General features: G+C 47.5%; 1 protein-coding gene across 6 annotated transcripts; it reads right to left on the reverse strand.

The window, feature by feature from the left end:
• Positions 1-295: 295 nt before the first annotated feature.
• aop (ETS variant transcription factor anterior open) lies at positions 296-14,618 on the reverse strand. 6 transcript variants are annotated; one of them, XM_086551275.1, is made up of 4 exons: positions 14,550-14,618; positions 3,894-4,083; positions 2,957-3,064; positions 296-2,579 (listed from the first exon to the last, which is right to left on the reverse strand). In XM_086551275.1, exons 2-4 carry the CDS (start codon positions 4,054-4,056, stop codon positions 1,342-1,344), a joined length of 1,509 nt encoding a protein of 502 aa, XP_086407401.1. In that variant the 5' UTR covers positions 4,057-4,083; positions 14,550-14,618; the 3' UTR covers positions 296-1,341. The 6 variants fall into 6 exon arrangements, with proteins under 6 accessions (XP_086407401.1, XP_086407404.1, XP_086407402.1 ...); XM_086551278.1 differs by having other exon boundaries at positions 2,957-3,061; positions 14,550-14,609; XM_086551276.1 differs by having other exon boundaries at positions 14,494-14,603.
• Positions 14,619-16,789: the final 2,171 nt, after the last annotated feature.

Genomic DNA, 16,789 nt, shown 5'->3' on the forward strand with positions numbered 1-16,789 from the left:
TGTTTTAATAATTTTTTTTTTTCAGAATTGAATGTTGAATGAAGTAGATGGTCTCCCTTTGGAGATAGTAAAGACTTTCATTAAATATAATGGCTTGTGGTTAAGAATTTTCAAAGTAAATTCATAAATCATATGACTGATACCAATGGAACAGGGGTTGATATTCCTTCGGACTCATGTAGATTTGGAAGGATAAAAATTTTCATGTTATTTTGTTTAGTCTTTAATTCTTAATCAATGACATTCTTATTTATACTTTCTATGTGAACAAAATATGCAGGTTCCTTAAAGACACTTTGTATGTACAAAACAAGTTTATTTTATAAATACAACTTTATACAGAATTATAATATATATCTATATGCACATGGTGTAGTAAAGAACATGTGAGGTGTACAATTTGTAATCTTGGGTTCTGAAAACACGTAAAAATCATAAGTGATCAATTGATTTGAAAGACAAAAACCACATTACACATGAAATCTACACATATCCGGGCGTCTTTCTGACCAGACCCGAGGAGCTTCTAGTGATATCTGGCAACTCTACTTCCCAAGTACAGCCTGAAACCTTCGCTCGTATTCCCGTGGAGAATAAGGGTGAAAGTCCAGGCTCAGATACCCATACACACACGCTGCTGCTTGAACGAGCAAGCCTATACAGAGTTCGGAATGGTGTTATATCACAACAGCTATAAAAGAAGTGAACACTACGCGAGGACACCGCAACGCCATACGTGCCAGGAACTGTACAACAAGAAGCTCCCAGGCCCAGCGCTCCTGACGCCGCTATCACACACCAGCACTCGCCATGATGCCGGAGCGCCACTGGTACAAACACTACTGGACAAAATCTTAGTTTAGATGCCTTTGTACATATGGGAGTTGAATGGCAGTTAGACTGAGTTCTAGCCTGGAGTTTGGGAGTTAAAGAGGGAGTGTACATCTGTTATCACAGCAAGCCACAGTGTAGACGGCGGGCAGACGGAGTGCCACTGGGGCGCTCGCCATGCTGCCCACCTGAGCAAGGCACGGAGCCGGCGGCCAGCGACCCGTCCCCTGGGTGGGGGAGGCCACCCCTGGAGGTCTCATGGCACAGAGTGGCACCATGAGAAGGCCATGCTCCAACAATGCCCTGGGCGGCGCACCAGCACCGCCCTCACAGCCACATCACTCCGGCGCCACCAGCGCGAGCGTCGCCGTCACAGCAACGGCCGGAGGGCACGGACTGAGGCTGGCAGACCTGACCCTGGCGCCTCATGGCAGTGTGGACCCGTCATGGGAGCTGCGGGTTAGGTCGGGTCGGGCGGGTCGGCTTTGACCAGGAGGTCTGGGAGGGCGGTTACTCGTAACTGTGTTCCAGGTACTCTTCGCTCTTGATGGTGACGGAGAGGTTGTGCGCCTCCCGACTCAGGTCCTGCACCTGCGCGGTCTCCATGGGCGCGGGCGGCGGCGCGTGGTACTGGTGGTGGAGGGACGACATGGACAGGTCGGTGGGGCCCTCCTCCTCCTCCATGGGCGCCGGCTGGACGGCGGTGGGGGCGTCCTTGGTGCGCGGCGACTGCAGGGGCGTGGTGCGCAGCATGCTGATGTTCTTGATGCTCTTCAGCTCGGAGGGGTTGCGCAGGAACTGGTAGCAGTGGCGCTCGCCTTGCACCTTCCGCAAGATGTTGACGCGGTAGTAGTACCTGAGGGCGCGGGACATCTTGTCGTAGTTCATGCTGAGGTGGTTCTTCTGGATGCCCCAGAGGCGAGCAAGGCCGGGCGGGTCCACGATCTTGAACACGCCCGTCTCGCGGTTCTTCCACGCGATGTAGCGCGAGTACCGCTGCTGCGAGTCGTTCAGCAGCTGCTGCAGGAAGTCCCACAACAGCCGCCCGTTGGTGCCGGTCTCCACGGGCTCCTCGCTGGGCCCGCTCTGCCCTCCCTGCGGCTGCGGCGGCTGCGGGTGCGACTGGCTCTGGTGCTGTGAGTGCTGCTGGTGCTGAGAATGCTGCTGGAGAGACTCTTGGTGCGAAGAGACGCTCTGCGCGGCGGCTGCGGCGGCGGCGGCGGCAGCGCGCTGGTAGTCGCTAAGGTGCTTGAGAGAGGCGAGGGCGTGGGCGGGGAACACCGACATGCCGGCGGCGCTGGTGGGGGGGAGGGGGGACCTCTGGGGAGAGGAGGAGTCCCGCGTGGAGTCCTCCGAATCCGACTGACTCCCGGAATGTGCTGAGCCCGTGGAGGCGGCCGAGGAGTGGTGGTAGGCCGCCGTGGAGGTGGACGAGGTGGAGGAGGCTGTGTCGGGGTGGCGTGGCGAGCCTCCGCTCTGCTCCGAGGGCGCGGGGCTCAGCGTGACGGAGCCGCCTTGGTGGAGGAAGTGGCTGAAGTTGTGGATGTCAGGGTTCATGATGGACCATGGCTGGACCGGGGTGGGGGTCAGGGGGGAGGGCGACAGGAGGGGGTGGTGTGGGGTGATGGGAGACTGCGGCACCTGGGGGGCGTCCCGCAGGAGGAACTGCAGTGTGTTGTGCAGGATGTCGCCTGCCCCTGGGGCGCGGTCGGCCAGGTCAGACTTGTTCAACATGCAGAGTGCTTTTCCTGCGGGAGAAACGGGCGCGGTTAAAAACAATTCCATTCATAAATTACTCTAGTTATTTCAGAAACAAAATTTTATATTCCCGAGTTTTCAAGCCGAAATATGTAGTTAATTTTCTTCAGCATTTACTTAATAAACCTAATAGTTTCGGCAGTAACACTAACGGGAAAGATATAATACAGATGATAGTTGAAATGGAGCATTGAGAAAATAAAAGACGAGGAAGAAAGTAAAAAACAAAATATCAATAGCTGGAATTATAACAACAAGTGATCCAAAAGTAAGAAATAATTAAAACAAAAGCTTAAGAGAACAAAGAAAATCATTAAAAAAAAAAAAAAATCCACACAAGAGAGAGAGAAAAAAAAACATAACTTACCATTCATGCAGAATTTGGAGAGGTCGATGGTAGGCAGTTCGAATTCCCTTTCGAACCACCTGAGGAAAGCCGCCACATCCTCGCGCGACCACATACGAGGGTCGGCTGCTGCGGGGAGGGAGAAGGGACGGTTATTTTCACTCTATTTTCACTGGGTTTGGGGCTTGTGTGGGTGTGGAGGTGGAGGTGGAGGTGTGGAGGTGTGGAGGTGTGGAGGTGTGAAGGTGTGGAGGTGTGGAGGTGTGGAGGTGTGGAGGTGTGGAGGTGTGGAGGTGTGGAGGTGTGGGTGTGTGTGTGTGTGTGTGTGTGTGTGTGTGTGTGTGTGTGTGTGTGTGTGTGTGTGTGTGTGTGTGTGTGTGTGTGTGTGTGTGTTTGTGTGTGTTTCACCAGACAAATGTAAAATCAAAACTTTGTGCAGCACTAGAACTTATCTTTTGTCATTAAGATTCAATTCAAGACTGTAAAGCTATGAATGGACACTTGGAAATGAAAACTGATCGGAAATAACTAAGTCCACGTTCTGAATTTCACTTTAAAATAGAAAACCAATTCGCATTCAAGGAGGAACTTGTTCAATGTTAGGATTACGACTCTTTCTTCTTTTGACACTAAGGAACTGGCAGCGCTCACGAGGGGCTCACACTATCTTGCCGCGTTAAAGTCGCCGAAGACAATTGAATTCATTTCACTCTTTTGAACGTTAATCTATTCACTAAAATATCTAAAACAATTCAGCTTTTTCACTTTTGATTCACTATACAAGTTCACTGAAGCACAAGTCCACCGAAGGCTGAGAGTCGTGAGTGTACACAAAAATTCACAAGTCCACAAAACCGCGTAACACAAGTCTCGTAATCCTCAAAGTCCCTTCAAAAAAAGAACAAGTTCCCGCCACTCGAATGCGAAGTCATGAACTAAACTCCTTCAAGCCACTCACCGAGGTGTGTGGGCATCTGGTTCTTCACGTCAAGCATTGGGGAGGATGGCGACGCAGACTGCGGCAGAGACAGTGGGTACCGCCAGAGCAAGTCGGGACTGAACGGCAACGCCATTCCCACCCGGTTTATATCTGGAGTCAAGTTCAGCGGTGGCACCTTCATACTCTACAGAAAACGGCGCCTTGTCACCTGGAAATGAAAGAAAACGGGGATCAGACGGAGAACGGGAAGGTAATTGTGGGAAAAGGTAATTATCATGGGGAGGAGGGGGGAGACCCTTGGTTACGGGTCACTACGCAAGTTCACACACACAAGAAAATGGTATTGGTACGGATGTATAAATAATCGCATCCCTCACCGCCGCAGGTCCGCCTACGTCTGGTTACAAACTGTACAACAACCCAGTACGAAGCATATTCCAAAGCGGAAGACGCGGGGCGCGGCAGGGGCGGCGCTCGTCCCCGGCCAGGGTTACGACACTAGGGGTCACAGTGAGGAAGCCGGGTCGACAGATCGTCGCCTTAATGACATTTGGTCACCCTCGTGGGAACCTTCACGACCACTCGCTCGCTGGTTCCGCCTTGACGTACTTCGACGTCGACCCGGCTTCCCGGCGCATTCGCTAAGCTAACCTGCGACGAGAGTGCGTTTTCTCGACGTCCCTGCCCCTACACAATCCCTTCGTTTTGCACTTTAGCTTTGTGAAATTCCCAACAGATGACAGCTGTGGTCGGTAACCCAATTCCACAGGAAATCAATGAATAAAACAGGTGGGACTGGTTAGACAGGGGTCTGAGTGGTGACATTACTCCACTCACGCTGCCATGCTGACTGCTGCGTCACCACATGGCAAGCAAAGGCGCTCATCTTACAGGCAAATTGATTAACTTCCTAGCTTTGCTTTTCTTGTTTCAGTCATTTCAGGAGCAGATCCAGCTCCTTCGCGATACAACTTTCCTTTATTTCGACTGAAAAGTCTCCTTTTCGACTCCATTAGAGTGAGTTCGTATAAATAGCGAAGATTTCTCGCTCTCTGCGTGAGGACGTGGTTCTTTTCATCGCTTTGACACATTCCACAACGTACCTTTAAATACCACTCAGGTATCGAATAAGTAGGCAGGATGTTCTTAAATACTTGCTAAACAGGGAGATTTTCCAGCTTAATGGTTACCAATGAAAGTGAACAGTAGACGGAATGAAAATATATGCACATGACTGCCGCTTCACCGTTCCTTCCGCTATGTGATCGAAAATTCTGGTTTAGCGAAGTTTCCCCTCCGCTGAGACGGAAAAGAATCTATTTCACGCATCCTTAATCAGGGGATCGAGATCACGGCTTGGGAATGGGGGGGGGGAGGAAGAGGTGGGGAAAGGGAAGGGAAGGGAGGAGGAGGAGGGGTAGGAGGAGGGAGGGGGAGTCATCCATATACATACAGTTGTTAGAATGCGGCGGAACACGTAGGAAAGGATGTCACTACAAATGTGGCCGGATGAGGAGAAGGCGGAGGGGGTAAGGGAGGGAGGAAGAGAGAGAGAGAGAGAGAGAGAGAGAGAGAGAGAGAGAGAGAGAGAGAGAGAGAGAGAGAGAGAGAGAGAGAGAGAGAGAGAGAGAGAGAGAGGGAGGATGTTGGGGCAACGAAGGAAAGACTATCGGCAGAGGCAGAGGAAAGGTCTCCTCGCCGTTGTACGTTGGATGAAGAGAAACGAAGTCGGTTAGAAATAAAGACATAGAAATGAGAGCGGAGGAGATAAAAAAATGAAATAAAGAAAGAGGAGGAGGGGGAGGAGGAGGAGGAACAGAAGGAGAAGGAAGAGGAGAAGGAGGGAGGTCGCAATAGCGAGGTGACTCACTTCCTTCTATTCACCCTGGGAGGAACTCCAAGATCCGTCGGTGAGAAACCTTCGACCCGTCTTATCGGGGGGAAAGATCCGAGATAAGACCGTGATAAGAAAAGGACGCCGCTTCCTGCTCGATCTAGGCGGACGAATGGAAAAGGAGGAAGAGGAGGAGGAGGAGGAGGAGGAGGATGGAAGAGGGAAGGGAGGAGGAGGAGGAGGAGGAGGAGGATGGAAGAGGGAAGGAAGGAGGGGGGGGGGAGGAGGAGGAGGATGGAAGAGGGAAGGAAGGAGGGGGGGGGAAGGAGGAGAAGGGAGGAGAAGGGAGGGGGGAAGGGCGGAGGGGAGGGGAGGGAGGAAGGTAAGGGAGATTTAACGATAAATTCTTCAAGACGAAGTTCTCGTCGATTCACGTCGGATGAAAAACCAAGCGAACATCAAGCGAAATTAAGGGAGTACTTAAAAGAGAAAGAGAAGGAGGGGGAAAAAGAGAAGAAGGAAAGAAAGGGAGGAGGAGGAGGAGGAAGGGCGGGAAGAGGAAGGAGGAGATGGAGGAGAAGGAGGAGGAGGAGGAGGAGGAGGAGGAGGAGGAGGAGGTGGAGGATGCCGATGGGAGAACAAAGACCGTTTCCTGTCTCTCTCTCTCTCTCTCTCTCGGTCTCTCTCTCTCCAACCCAGAGCTCCGGCCGCGAAACGAGTGAAATGGCTCGCAGTGTAAAGATTTAGGGGTAAGGCGGCTTTTCTCCGTCGTACGCACTCCTTTTACTCTGTTTCCCGAAAAAAAATATTTTTACGAGGTGAAAGAGCAAAAGCTATAAAGAAGAGAAGAATTGTAAGGAAGGGACGAAGAAAAGCGAAGAGAGAGAGAAAGAAAGAAAGGGAGAGAGGGAGAGAGAAAGAGAGAAAGAGAGATAGAGAGAGAAATGAAACGAGAGGAGGAACAAACAAGGGAACTGCATTCGAGGAAAGCTGAAAATCTTGCCACATCTCCCTCCATCACGCTGTTTTATTTTTTTTTCTTCCTTACCATTTTTTTTCTTTATTCATCAGCGTCACGCAATTCGCTCAACCGATAACTTCACGCTGATAATCACGCACCCCCCCCTCCTCCCCCTACTCCTCCTTCTGTCGCCCTACCGCCCCTTCCCTAACCCTAACACCCCCCACCCCCCCTCACGAATAAGTAAGTAGGCTCTTCTACCTTACTCCCCTCCCCTCGCCACCCCCTTAATTACAACAACTAGAATGAGAAAGAAAGAACAAATATGACACGAAGACAAAAGTTCATAAGTAAAGATGACCACTCTGTGTTTCCCGTTCTCCTCCGGGTAGGCGACCTCTTTGGCTTAGACGTTTCCATAGACCGACGTAGAAAGTTCCATGCCATAAACGTTAAGGACAGACGTCTTAGGAACCGAATGGAGACGTCTGGTATCTATTGCTAACGTTATTCTGAATTAGATCCGTGAGATTTTTTGATTTTGAAGGGGCTACGTTTGACTTTTTTTTTTTTAAATAATCATTGTAGAGTATTAGTATATGATTTTTTTTTTGAATAGCGAGAAGGAATGATAATATTGATGAAAAATAAAATCTGATAAGGTGCACTAATGTTTCAAGATAAAACGCCTTCGTATCTAAATCTGAGAATAATAATATTACTGAAATTATCTCCCCCTCCCCCCCCCTCCCATTCCATCCTACCAGCGAGCACCCCTTACAAACCTCTCCGATAAACACCCCCCCCCCGCCCCATCCAACAATTCCACCTCCTACCTCCCTCCCCCCGCCCCTATCCCCCATTAACCCCCCCACCCCCCTCCCCCCCATCCTACGCACCCCTTACAAACCTCTCCGATAAACACCCCCCCCCCGCCCCATCCAACAATTCCACCTCCTACCTCCCTCCCCCCGCCCCTATCCCCCATTAACCCCCCCACCCCCCCACCAAACACCACCACCTCGTCAGCACTGCCCCAGGCCCGGATGCTGAGGACCCCCCCTCTCACCTCCCGCCTCCAAGACCACGCCGGAGATGGAACAACCCCCCCCCCCCTCACTCACACACACCCCAACCTCACCCCTACCTCTCCTCTCTTCCACATCCCTGTCTTCCTCCCCCCACCCCTTCCTTCTTTCTTTCTCTCTCTCTCTGTCTCCTTTCTTATCATCTCTTTCCCTCGTTTTTATCCTTCGAGACATCAAAGCGGGATGAGAGAGAGAGAAGGAAAAAAACAAAAACAAATAAATAACACCCCCAACATACCAATACAGAAATAAATAAGAAAAAAAAAGTCACGATACACACTTACCTCCTGACCCATCCCCCTAACTCTTAAAAAAAAAAATACCGCAACAAAGAATAATTAAAATGGAAGAAATTACAAAGAAAGAGAGAGAGAGAGAGATAAAGCGATCGTTATGGGAATCTCTCTCTCGCGAACGAAACGTGAGTGGAAAAAGCGGAGAATGTGTAGGTCAACTCACTCATTATCACTCTGGACACTCCATGCCCAGAAAAACATGCGAATCTCCCCCCCCGTACCCTGCAGACACACGTCCATACGGGCCATTAAAGCACGGGACTGCTATGCCATTTGGAGCCTTAACGACTCGTCTTACCTGCGGCCAAGGTGTAGGTATGTAAGAGAATAATGACGCACATCCGGTCTCTACCAATCTCAATCTCATCTCCTGCCACCTGAGCACAAAGGCCCCATCCCCGCCGACAAATACCGCGGGGAAATGACCCTTACGACGCGAGACAATAGGGGTCAGAATCAATTTAATCCCGTCGGGCTTTCGAAGCCTCACCGACTCTCGCCCAATACCCCGAAGATGACAAGTCCGGTAGGGCATATACCCAAGCGAGTCTCCGCCGCGACTTTCGCCTCTACGGACACCTGCCGGAGAGGCGACGCGCACCCAAGGCCCCCGCATCCACCTGAGACCTTCCCCGGCACAAAAGGAAGGGTGGAAAAGGCTTGAAGGAAGAGGGTGCACCGCGGGGCATAGGAGGAGAGGGAGGGGGGATGTCTGGCTTGGGAGAGGGGGAAGGAGGAAGGGGGGGACGGGGCTAGGGGGCACGGGGGGTGGGGGCGACAGGTGAACTGGGTGTGGGAAAACTTGTGAGACGGTGAGGTGAACTTCGCCCTGGTCATTGTCGCCTGGGAGGGCCGGGCGAGGGCAATTAAAGGCATAATTAGGCCAGGCATTTTTCAGGCGTCGATTCGAGCGTAAGAGCTTTACTGTGATTTGGATTTCGTGAGAGAAGAGAAAGTGTGTGTGTGTGTCTGTAACAGTGATGAGAGACAGATCCGATCGGTGGCTCCTACATAAGTAAAGAGAAAGTGGGGGGGAAATGAGAGAGAGAGAGTGAGTGAGAGAGAGAGAGAGAGAGAGAGAGAGAGAGAGAGAGAGAGAGAGAGAGAGAGAGAGAGAGAGAGAGAGAGAGAGAGAGAGAGAGAGAGAGAGAGAGAGAGAGAGAGAGAGAGATCCCTCACAGACACACACACAAGGGGGGAAGATGCCTCTCCATATGACCGTTGGGTCGAGCTGTTGCCATTCCGGGTATGTCGACCAGAATAAATACATAAAAAAAGTAGGAGAAACAGACAAACGAAAAAAAAAACGAACTATGAAAACTATGGAACGTTATAACCCCGTTAAAAAAAACATCCCCCGTTTAAAAAAAAAACCAAAAGGAAAAAACCATGAAAACGGAAAAAAAAAAAAGAGAAAAAAAAGAAACACGCTAAAAATCGGGCAGGAAAAATCGAGACGGCAGACGGCGACTGAAAAAGAGCCAGATAACAGTTAGAAAAGAATCCGAACATGTATTGAGGAGTTGGGTAGCATGTGAGTCACGGAGCCCGTAACCCGAGCCTTTCTGACCCGCACGGTACGCGGAGCCACATCCGGGGCTGTTCATACCCACCAATTGTATCAGGGGGGCCCGGCCCCGGGGGGAGGGGGGGGGAGGGGAGGGGAAGGGAAGGGGGAGAGAAGGAGAGGGGGAGGGAGGGAGAGAGGAAGGCTGGAGGGACAGGGACGAGAGGGCCTTTGGGAAGGAGGGGAGGGGGGAGGGGGAGGAAGAGGTTCGGGGAGAGGGAGAGGGAGAGGGAGAGGGAGAGAGAGAAAGAGAGAGAGAGAGAGAGGGAGAGGGAGAGAGAGAGAGAGAGAGAGAGAGAGAGAGAGAGAGAGAGAGAGAGAGAGAGAGAGAGAAAGAAAGAGAGAGAGAGAGAGAGAGAGAGAGACGGGAAAGGAACGAGAGGCACATTGAGGGGAAACATAACGGAATATGATGTTCTCGTGTTATTCCGACAGCGCTTCGTCAAGGAGGGGGAAGAAGGGGAAGGAAAGTGAGGGGAGGAGGAGAGGGGATAAAACTCATCGAAAGTATTGGTGGAGAGGAATGAGGGGAGGAAGACGGGAGGGAGACCTGAAGAGGAGCAGAGAGAGAAAGAGGGAGCAGGAAGAGATGAAGAGAGCGATGAAGAGGGGAGAGAGAAAGGGGGAAAGGATTGTTAATTTTGACTCTACGATTCACATCAAATACTCGAGGGAGTGGAAAGGGAGGGCGGACGGGGAGGGCGGACGGGGAGGGAGGGGGGGTTGATGGTATGTGTTTGAGGAGGGGGAAGGGAGGGGAGAGGAAGAGGAGATGCACGAGGGGAGTCTGTTCCTCCTTCCTCCCGCCCAAGCCACCCACTCTCCCCTCGCCGCGTGTCACTGAAGAGAGACTCTGTGCCTGGCGTCTGACCGTTGATGCAGACACACAGCCATACAGACAGCAGACAGACACACAGACAGGAGCCCCAGACACGGATGGCGACGAGGCGAGAGAGGAACCGGAGTCGAGGGCGGAAGGAGCTGACGGAGCAGCGCGGCAGGTCTGTGCGGTGAATGATGAGGGGAGAAACATATGGATCAGAGGGGACTCTCGCCGCCCCTCTACACCCGTGGGGACAAGGTGGCTGTTTGTGCTGCTCTCGGGGGGGAGGGGGTGTCTAGGGGCGGTGGGGGAGTGACCCACGCGATTCCCGACCCGAGAGAGTGAGAGAGAGAGAGAAGCAGCATCCTCATCACCCTCAAACGCAGTGCAGGAGGATTTCCCCCTCTCCCGAATGAACAAAAACAAAAACAAACACACTGGAGACGTTGGTGAGCAGCTATTCCATCCCGCGGTGGCTGTCGACCCCATGCAACTCCTCCAACCACCGGATACGCCCACACCCTGTGTCAACGGGCTCTCCCGCCCCCGCCCACCCTCGCCCTCGCCCTCGCCCTCACCGCCCAAGTGCCAGGTCCGCGTCCGTCCATCGCCCACGGGATTGTTGTAAGAGACTTCCCCTCTCTGAAATCCCCACTCGTCCTCACCCTCTCCACCTCCCGCGCATCCTTCCCCCTCCCATCCCCTTTCCAAGCCTCCCCCCCTTCCCCTCCTCTCCCCTACCGAGTGACGAGGTTTCCCGCCATTGGTCACCGTTAAAAGCACATACTCATTAGCGGCCTCCTCGAGCAGCGGCTGGAGGTCCCGCCCTCGCCTTCTTCCCCTTATTCTTAGCGTCATTTCCGCATTTGGCCTCCTTTAGCCTTGAATGGTCGGGGGGAGGGGTGGAGGGGGGGCGAATGGGAGACGGGAGGGGGATGGGGGAGGTGGAGGAGACAGAGGAGGAGGCGGAGGAGGAGGAGGAGAAATCACAACCTGTTGCATGCGTTAGATCTTCGTCAGGAGTGTACGTATATATATATATATTTTGTTTTTGTTTTGTTTTGTTTTGTTTGACTTGCTTGCGTTGTAGATATAATTTGCTAAAGAGAAATTATACGCGGTAAGAAAAAAGGGAGAGTCAATGGCGGAGGAGGAAGCAGAGGAGGAGGAGGAGGAGGAGGAGGAGGAGGAGGAGGAGGAGGAGGAGGAGGAGGAGGAGGAGCAGGAAGCAGGGAGGGAGGTTGGAAACGGGGGATGGGAGGAGCAATAAAGGAAAGTAATGACCGCTCTGGACACCTCACGGAACTCGAGACAAATGAACATCGGACAATCGACACACTTTTTGAATCCGATCCCTCTCGTAAGTGGGTTTCGAGCCTCTTTCCCCTTTCCCTTGAACGAATAATAGTAATAAGAATAATAAAAGAAATGCAAACAATTCATTCTAACGAACTTTCCCCCGTCCCCGCCCCCCCCAAAAAAAAAGAGAGAGAAAAAAGAACATAGAAAATAATACATTGAAAGAGAGGAAGGAAGAAAGCCATAAACTCGAAAACCCGCTAACGAGGAGGTAAGAGGAAGAAGAAACACCGCGTGAAAAAAAAAAAAATAGAGACAAAATGGTAATAAAAAAAAAGCAAACACAAAAGAAAAGAAAAAAACAGGAGAAACGATGAAAAAGGAAGGAAAGAAAAAAAAAAAAGATAAAAGAGAGGAAGCAGCAGCAGCTAGAGAAACCGTCTTCCGGAAATGGCAGTTGAAAACTTACACCCGCGCCTAACTTTGACACCTACGCCACCTCGGTCACTCTATTGTTAGAACCTCTTAGAACTAAACCGTCAGCTCTCTTTGGTATATGCAAAGTAAACTAGATATACGTATATTTCAATCCCTTCAAGTATAGTTTAGGTAGATTTATGCTAAAGAGGAAGTTGAATATGCAAATGGTGATTGAAGGTGATTGAACAAATGACTGTGATATCTGATAAATGTCTACGTATGAATAATCTTTGCCTGCTTTGTGTCACTTGAGATATTATCAATTAGAAAAAATAATAATGACATTAAAAATAAATAAAGATAAGTATTAATACCAAAAGTCCGAATGTGGCGCCATCTGTCCGCAGACTTTATCGATCCCACTTACTATCAATTATCATTCTATCTTTATATAAATATTCTACTCGGACACGAGGGCAAAGCAATCATTTTAGTCTCTTTCGGAATTCCTTACCCTTTTATTTCTGTTTTCATATATCATTTATTTAAAAAAAATAACGATTATAATATGATACCTTTGTTAAGCACCTGTCCTAGCGCACCTGTCATGAGGCGAGTTATAATTCACTCGTTTGAATGATGGAACATGATCGTATTTTACCTGCAATTAAAATAAAACAAGTGTGGTTCATGATTCACGTTTTCCTCCTTTGTCAAAAAACAACAACAACATTACAACGTATTCAGAATATGAACCCCAGCCCCAGACCATATGGAACCTCAAGACACCTAAAACTCTACACACGTATTCACACATAAAAATAAACATTCAAAACGTCTCCCTAAAAGAAATAAAACACACTCCAAGAACCTCACATAACAATAAGCACCACAAAACAATAAAAATAAAAATAAAAAATAAAATAAATAACAACAATCCACCCACACGTACCAGAAACCCACTTGGCTGTACACAGGAGTATGACAAAACAGCTGATGAGGTTCTGATGGAGTGAGGTCGTGGATATATGTATTCCTTATCGCTACCTATCATTTTAGCTTATCTCTTGCAGGAAATGGAGACACGCTCTTATCGCCCAGTTACATTGCCTTTCGATAATTTCCTAGCCAAACATCTTACGTGTCATTCCGGGAAGAATTTTTAAATCGCTCTCTTTTATATACAGGTATATTATATCTAAAGACAATAAGACTCCAGGGGTAGTGGGAGGGAGGGGGAAGGGGAATGGGGAGAGGGGAGGAGGGGTGGCAGAATCATAACATGAATTTCATAAAGGCGAGATCCATTCATCCATAACATTAACCTTCAATTACGCCCGTGTCTCTCTCTATCTCTATCTCTCTCTCTCTCTCTCCCCCCACAAAAAAAGAGAGAATATAATTCCCGTCACGGCAGAGGGACTATATCCTACACCACACGCAATTTTCGAACAATGTGCCGGAAATTGCTGCTACCCATCGGCAACGGTCTCCTCATCAGCAGTCCGATAGCTCTTATCTGTGGCCTTCGTAGCTCCTGATTGGTCTTATCGCAAGGGGGGAGGGGGAGCTTTTAAAGAGAGAGAACATGTGAGAGAGAGAGAGAGAGAGATAGAGAGAGAGAGAGAGAGAGAGAGAGAGAGAGAGAGAGAGAGAGAGAGAGAGAGAGAGAGAGTGAAAGAGAGTGGGAGATTTTGAGGGAATTTATATGAATTAAAGATGAGGTGGGATATTTGTATACATATATATCTATATCTTCTATTAATGATTTACACTTGATTCGCAGGTTGTATGTATTTTTTTTCTTCGTGTTGACACGGTTATCACACGGATAATTTTGTGATGTGTAAAATCACGGATAAGTTTTTTTTTTTTTTTAAATATGTAACGATTTGCTGGAATGTTCTCCTTATCTTTAACCCTTTTCGAAAAAAAGAGTAAGATTATCTTCACACGATTTCACATTTTCTTCCATAGCATCTTTCCTCGTCTTCTCCAGTGTCTTCCAACGGCAAGTTATTATTATTATTAATATTATTATTATTTCACTGCACTCGTTGTTCGTAAATCCATGGGAAGCACAGTACATCATAATGTTCACACTTCACTGTCTCCACGAGTTTTCCACAAGTTCGAAAATATCACAGAGTCAAAACCATAGATGCATATCTTTTTTTCCACCAAACTTCAAATAAAATCGTCCTCAAGTCACACATTTAACAAATAATATACTTATACAAGAGAAAATACCCAGACAATAACAAACGAACATCTTACACTAGCATAGAGAGTTATATTTAAAAAAATATATATAATACGACCTTACTTACAAATGACTAACAACAAACACCTGTTCGCCACAAACGCAACACACTCCAACACACACCTCAGAGAGCGGCTAGTAAGGCTGCCTGTAGCTATGAGGGTACAACGCAGACTAAAGCATGAGGAGTATGAGGGGGAGAATGAGCCTTCCAGAGGGGACCGGAGAGGCTTCCATCGCTCGCCACGCTCTACAACTCTTTTCATTTTTATCTCTTTTCTCTTGCGGTTGTTTGATTTCTTGGTTGGCCAGATAGTAGATAGGAGTATTTGTGGATTATATGTGTATTTATTTTAATTTTGCATCTTCGATACTTCGATTTTCGGCAATTTTAGCTTTACTTCCCGCCTCTCGACGGTGTTGCCAACGTGTTAATATCATTAATGATACTTCCTTATAGATAAATGCGACAGCCACGATGAATATTTCAATCGGTCCTTGACATCAAAACTTCCAACTAACCGAAATGAAATTAAAAACCCACTCATAGAAGTCGCAGAAAATCCCCCCTAAGACAGAGATGCAGGAGAGATACACAAGATGAGCTCTTCCGCCCAACTGTACGATGCTGTCACCCAAGACTGCCCCCGCCCTCGCTGCCTGGCGTACGAAGTGACTTCCAGGTTGGTAGCATGTACAAAAACGTGGTCACTGCTTTTGTTTCGTATTTTCTACTTGTTTGTACGGGTTCTTTACTTGGATGTAAGTGACGTCAATAGGAAATATACCATCTTGGAGACTAAGAGACGAATAACATAGAGCGAGGGGAACATTGTCGTATTTACACGATAACATATTGTATTCACACCCTCATCTCATAAAGACGATCTAGAGAGTAAAAAAAAAAAACAAAAAAAACTAAAACTTAAAAAAACAACAACACCAAAACAGGATCCATAAAACAGAGAAAAATATCACACACACACAAAAAAAGAAATTTCCACCGTAGATTACTTTTACTCCTATCCGCCGAGAGAAATTGACAACAACGACAACAACGCGAGCGCGGAGTTGAGCGAGCGAGCGGCCGAGCGCGGAGTCGAGCGAGAGAGAGAGAGAGAGAGAGAGAGAGAGAGAGAGAGAGAGAGAGAGAGAGAGAGAGAGAGAGAGAGAGAGAGAGAGAGAGAGAGAGAGAGAGAGAGAGAGAGAGAGAGAGAGAGAGAGAGAGAGAGAGAGAGAGAGAGAGAGAGAGAGAGAGAGAGAGAGAGAGAGAGAGAGAGAGAGAGAGAGAGACAGAGACAGAGACAGAGACAGAGACAGAGACAGAGACAGAGAGAGAGACAGAGAAAAGGTCGGAACAACTGCCTTCGTTTTTTTTTCTTTTCTTTTTGCCCCTTTTTCATTTTTTTACGTCCATCCCGAGTCGGTGGCGTCTCTCTTTGAAGATTGATCACGATGGCGATTTTCCTCTTCCTTGGATTAAAAATGCTACGAGATGCAGTTGTGTTAACACTTCCTGGATCTTTTTTTTATCTTATTTCTTATAAATATATTTATTTACTTTTTTTTTCTCTTCAATCTTACTCTTCAATCTCTAAACTCCTTCATCGATTTCATCCAAAATGAATGGATATTCTGGTTTCGTCTTAACTTTCATTCATTGTTCGTGGATGTTTTATTCTAGTCAACTAATTATTTCCGACCACAAAGTGACCATTCAACGAGAGAGAAAAGAAATGGAGTAAAAACATTTATAAGCAGTTCCTTCTTCCTTCTTCTAGAAAGTTAGGATAATGATGATTACAGTTATGATGATAATGTTGATGATGATGGTAAAATGAATGACATGTGATGGTAGTAAAGACGATGATAATGGTAATGATGATTATGATAGCGATAATAATCATGATAATCATTATTATAATGATGATAATAATGATCATAATATGATAACTATAATGATAATGGTTGTAATGATATTAATGATAATAATAAAGATGATAATGATGATAATATTACTACTAAAATATCAGTGATAAAAATAATAATGATAATGATAATGATTATAAAGATGGCAATGATAACGATAATAATAATAATAATAATAATAATAATAATAATGATAATAATAATAATAATTATAATAATGATAATGATGATAATAATAATAATAATAACAATGATAGTAATAATAATAATAATAATAATAATAATAATAATAATAATAATAATAATGGTAGTGATAATAATTAGGATAATGATAACAATAATATAATGATAGCAATGACAATAACAATAACAATGTTAAAAAACAAAGGATTCCGAAAATAACAACACCAACCAAATCGCGACCAACAACAACA

Source organism: Penaeus japonicus, unplaced genomic scaffold (genome assembly GCF_977035675.1).
Source record: "Penaeus japonicus unplaced genomic scaffold, GWHDUDI00000001_assembly GWHDUDI00000025, whole genome shotgun sequence".
NCBI classification, from domain to species: domain Eukaryota; kingdom Metazoa; phylum Arthropoda; class Malacostraca; order Decapoda; family Penaeidae; genus Penaeus; species Penaeus japonicus.

Bases quoted from the DNA above. Each gene is read 5' to 3' on its own strand.
- aop (XM_086551275.1), bottom strand. From the start codon at position 4,056: ATGAAGGTGCCACCGCTGAACTTGACTCCAGATATAAACCGGGTGGGA. The intron at 3,065-3,893 runs GTGAGTGGCTTG...CCCTCCCCGCAG, and splicing joins CCAGATGCCCACACACCTCG to CAGCCGACCCTCGTATGTGG. The intron at 2,580-2,956 runs GTAAGTTATGTT...TTTCTCCCGCAG, and splicing joins CTCCAAATTCTGCATGAATG to GAAAAGCACTCTGCATGTTG.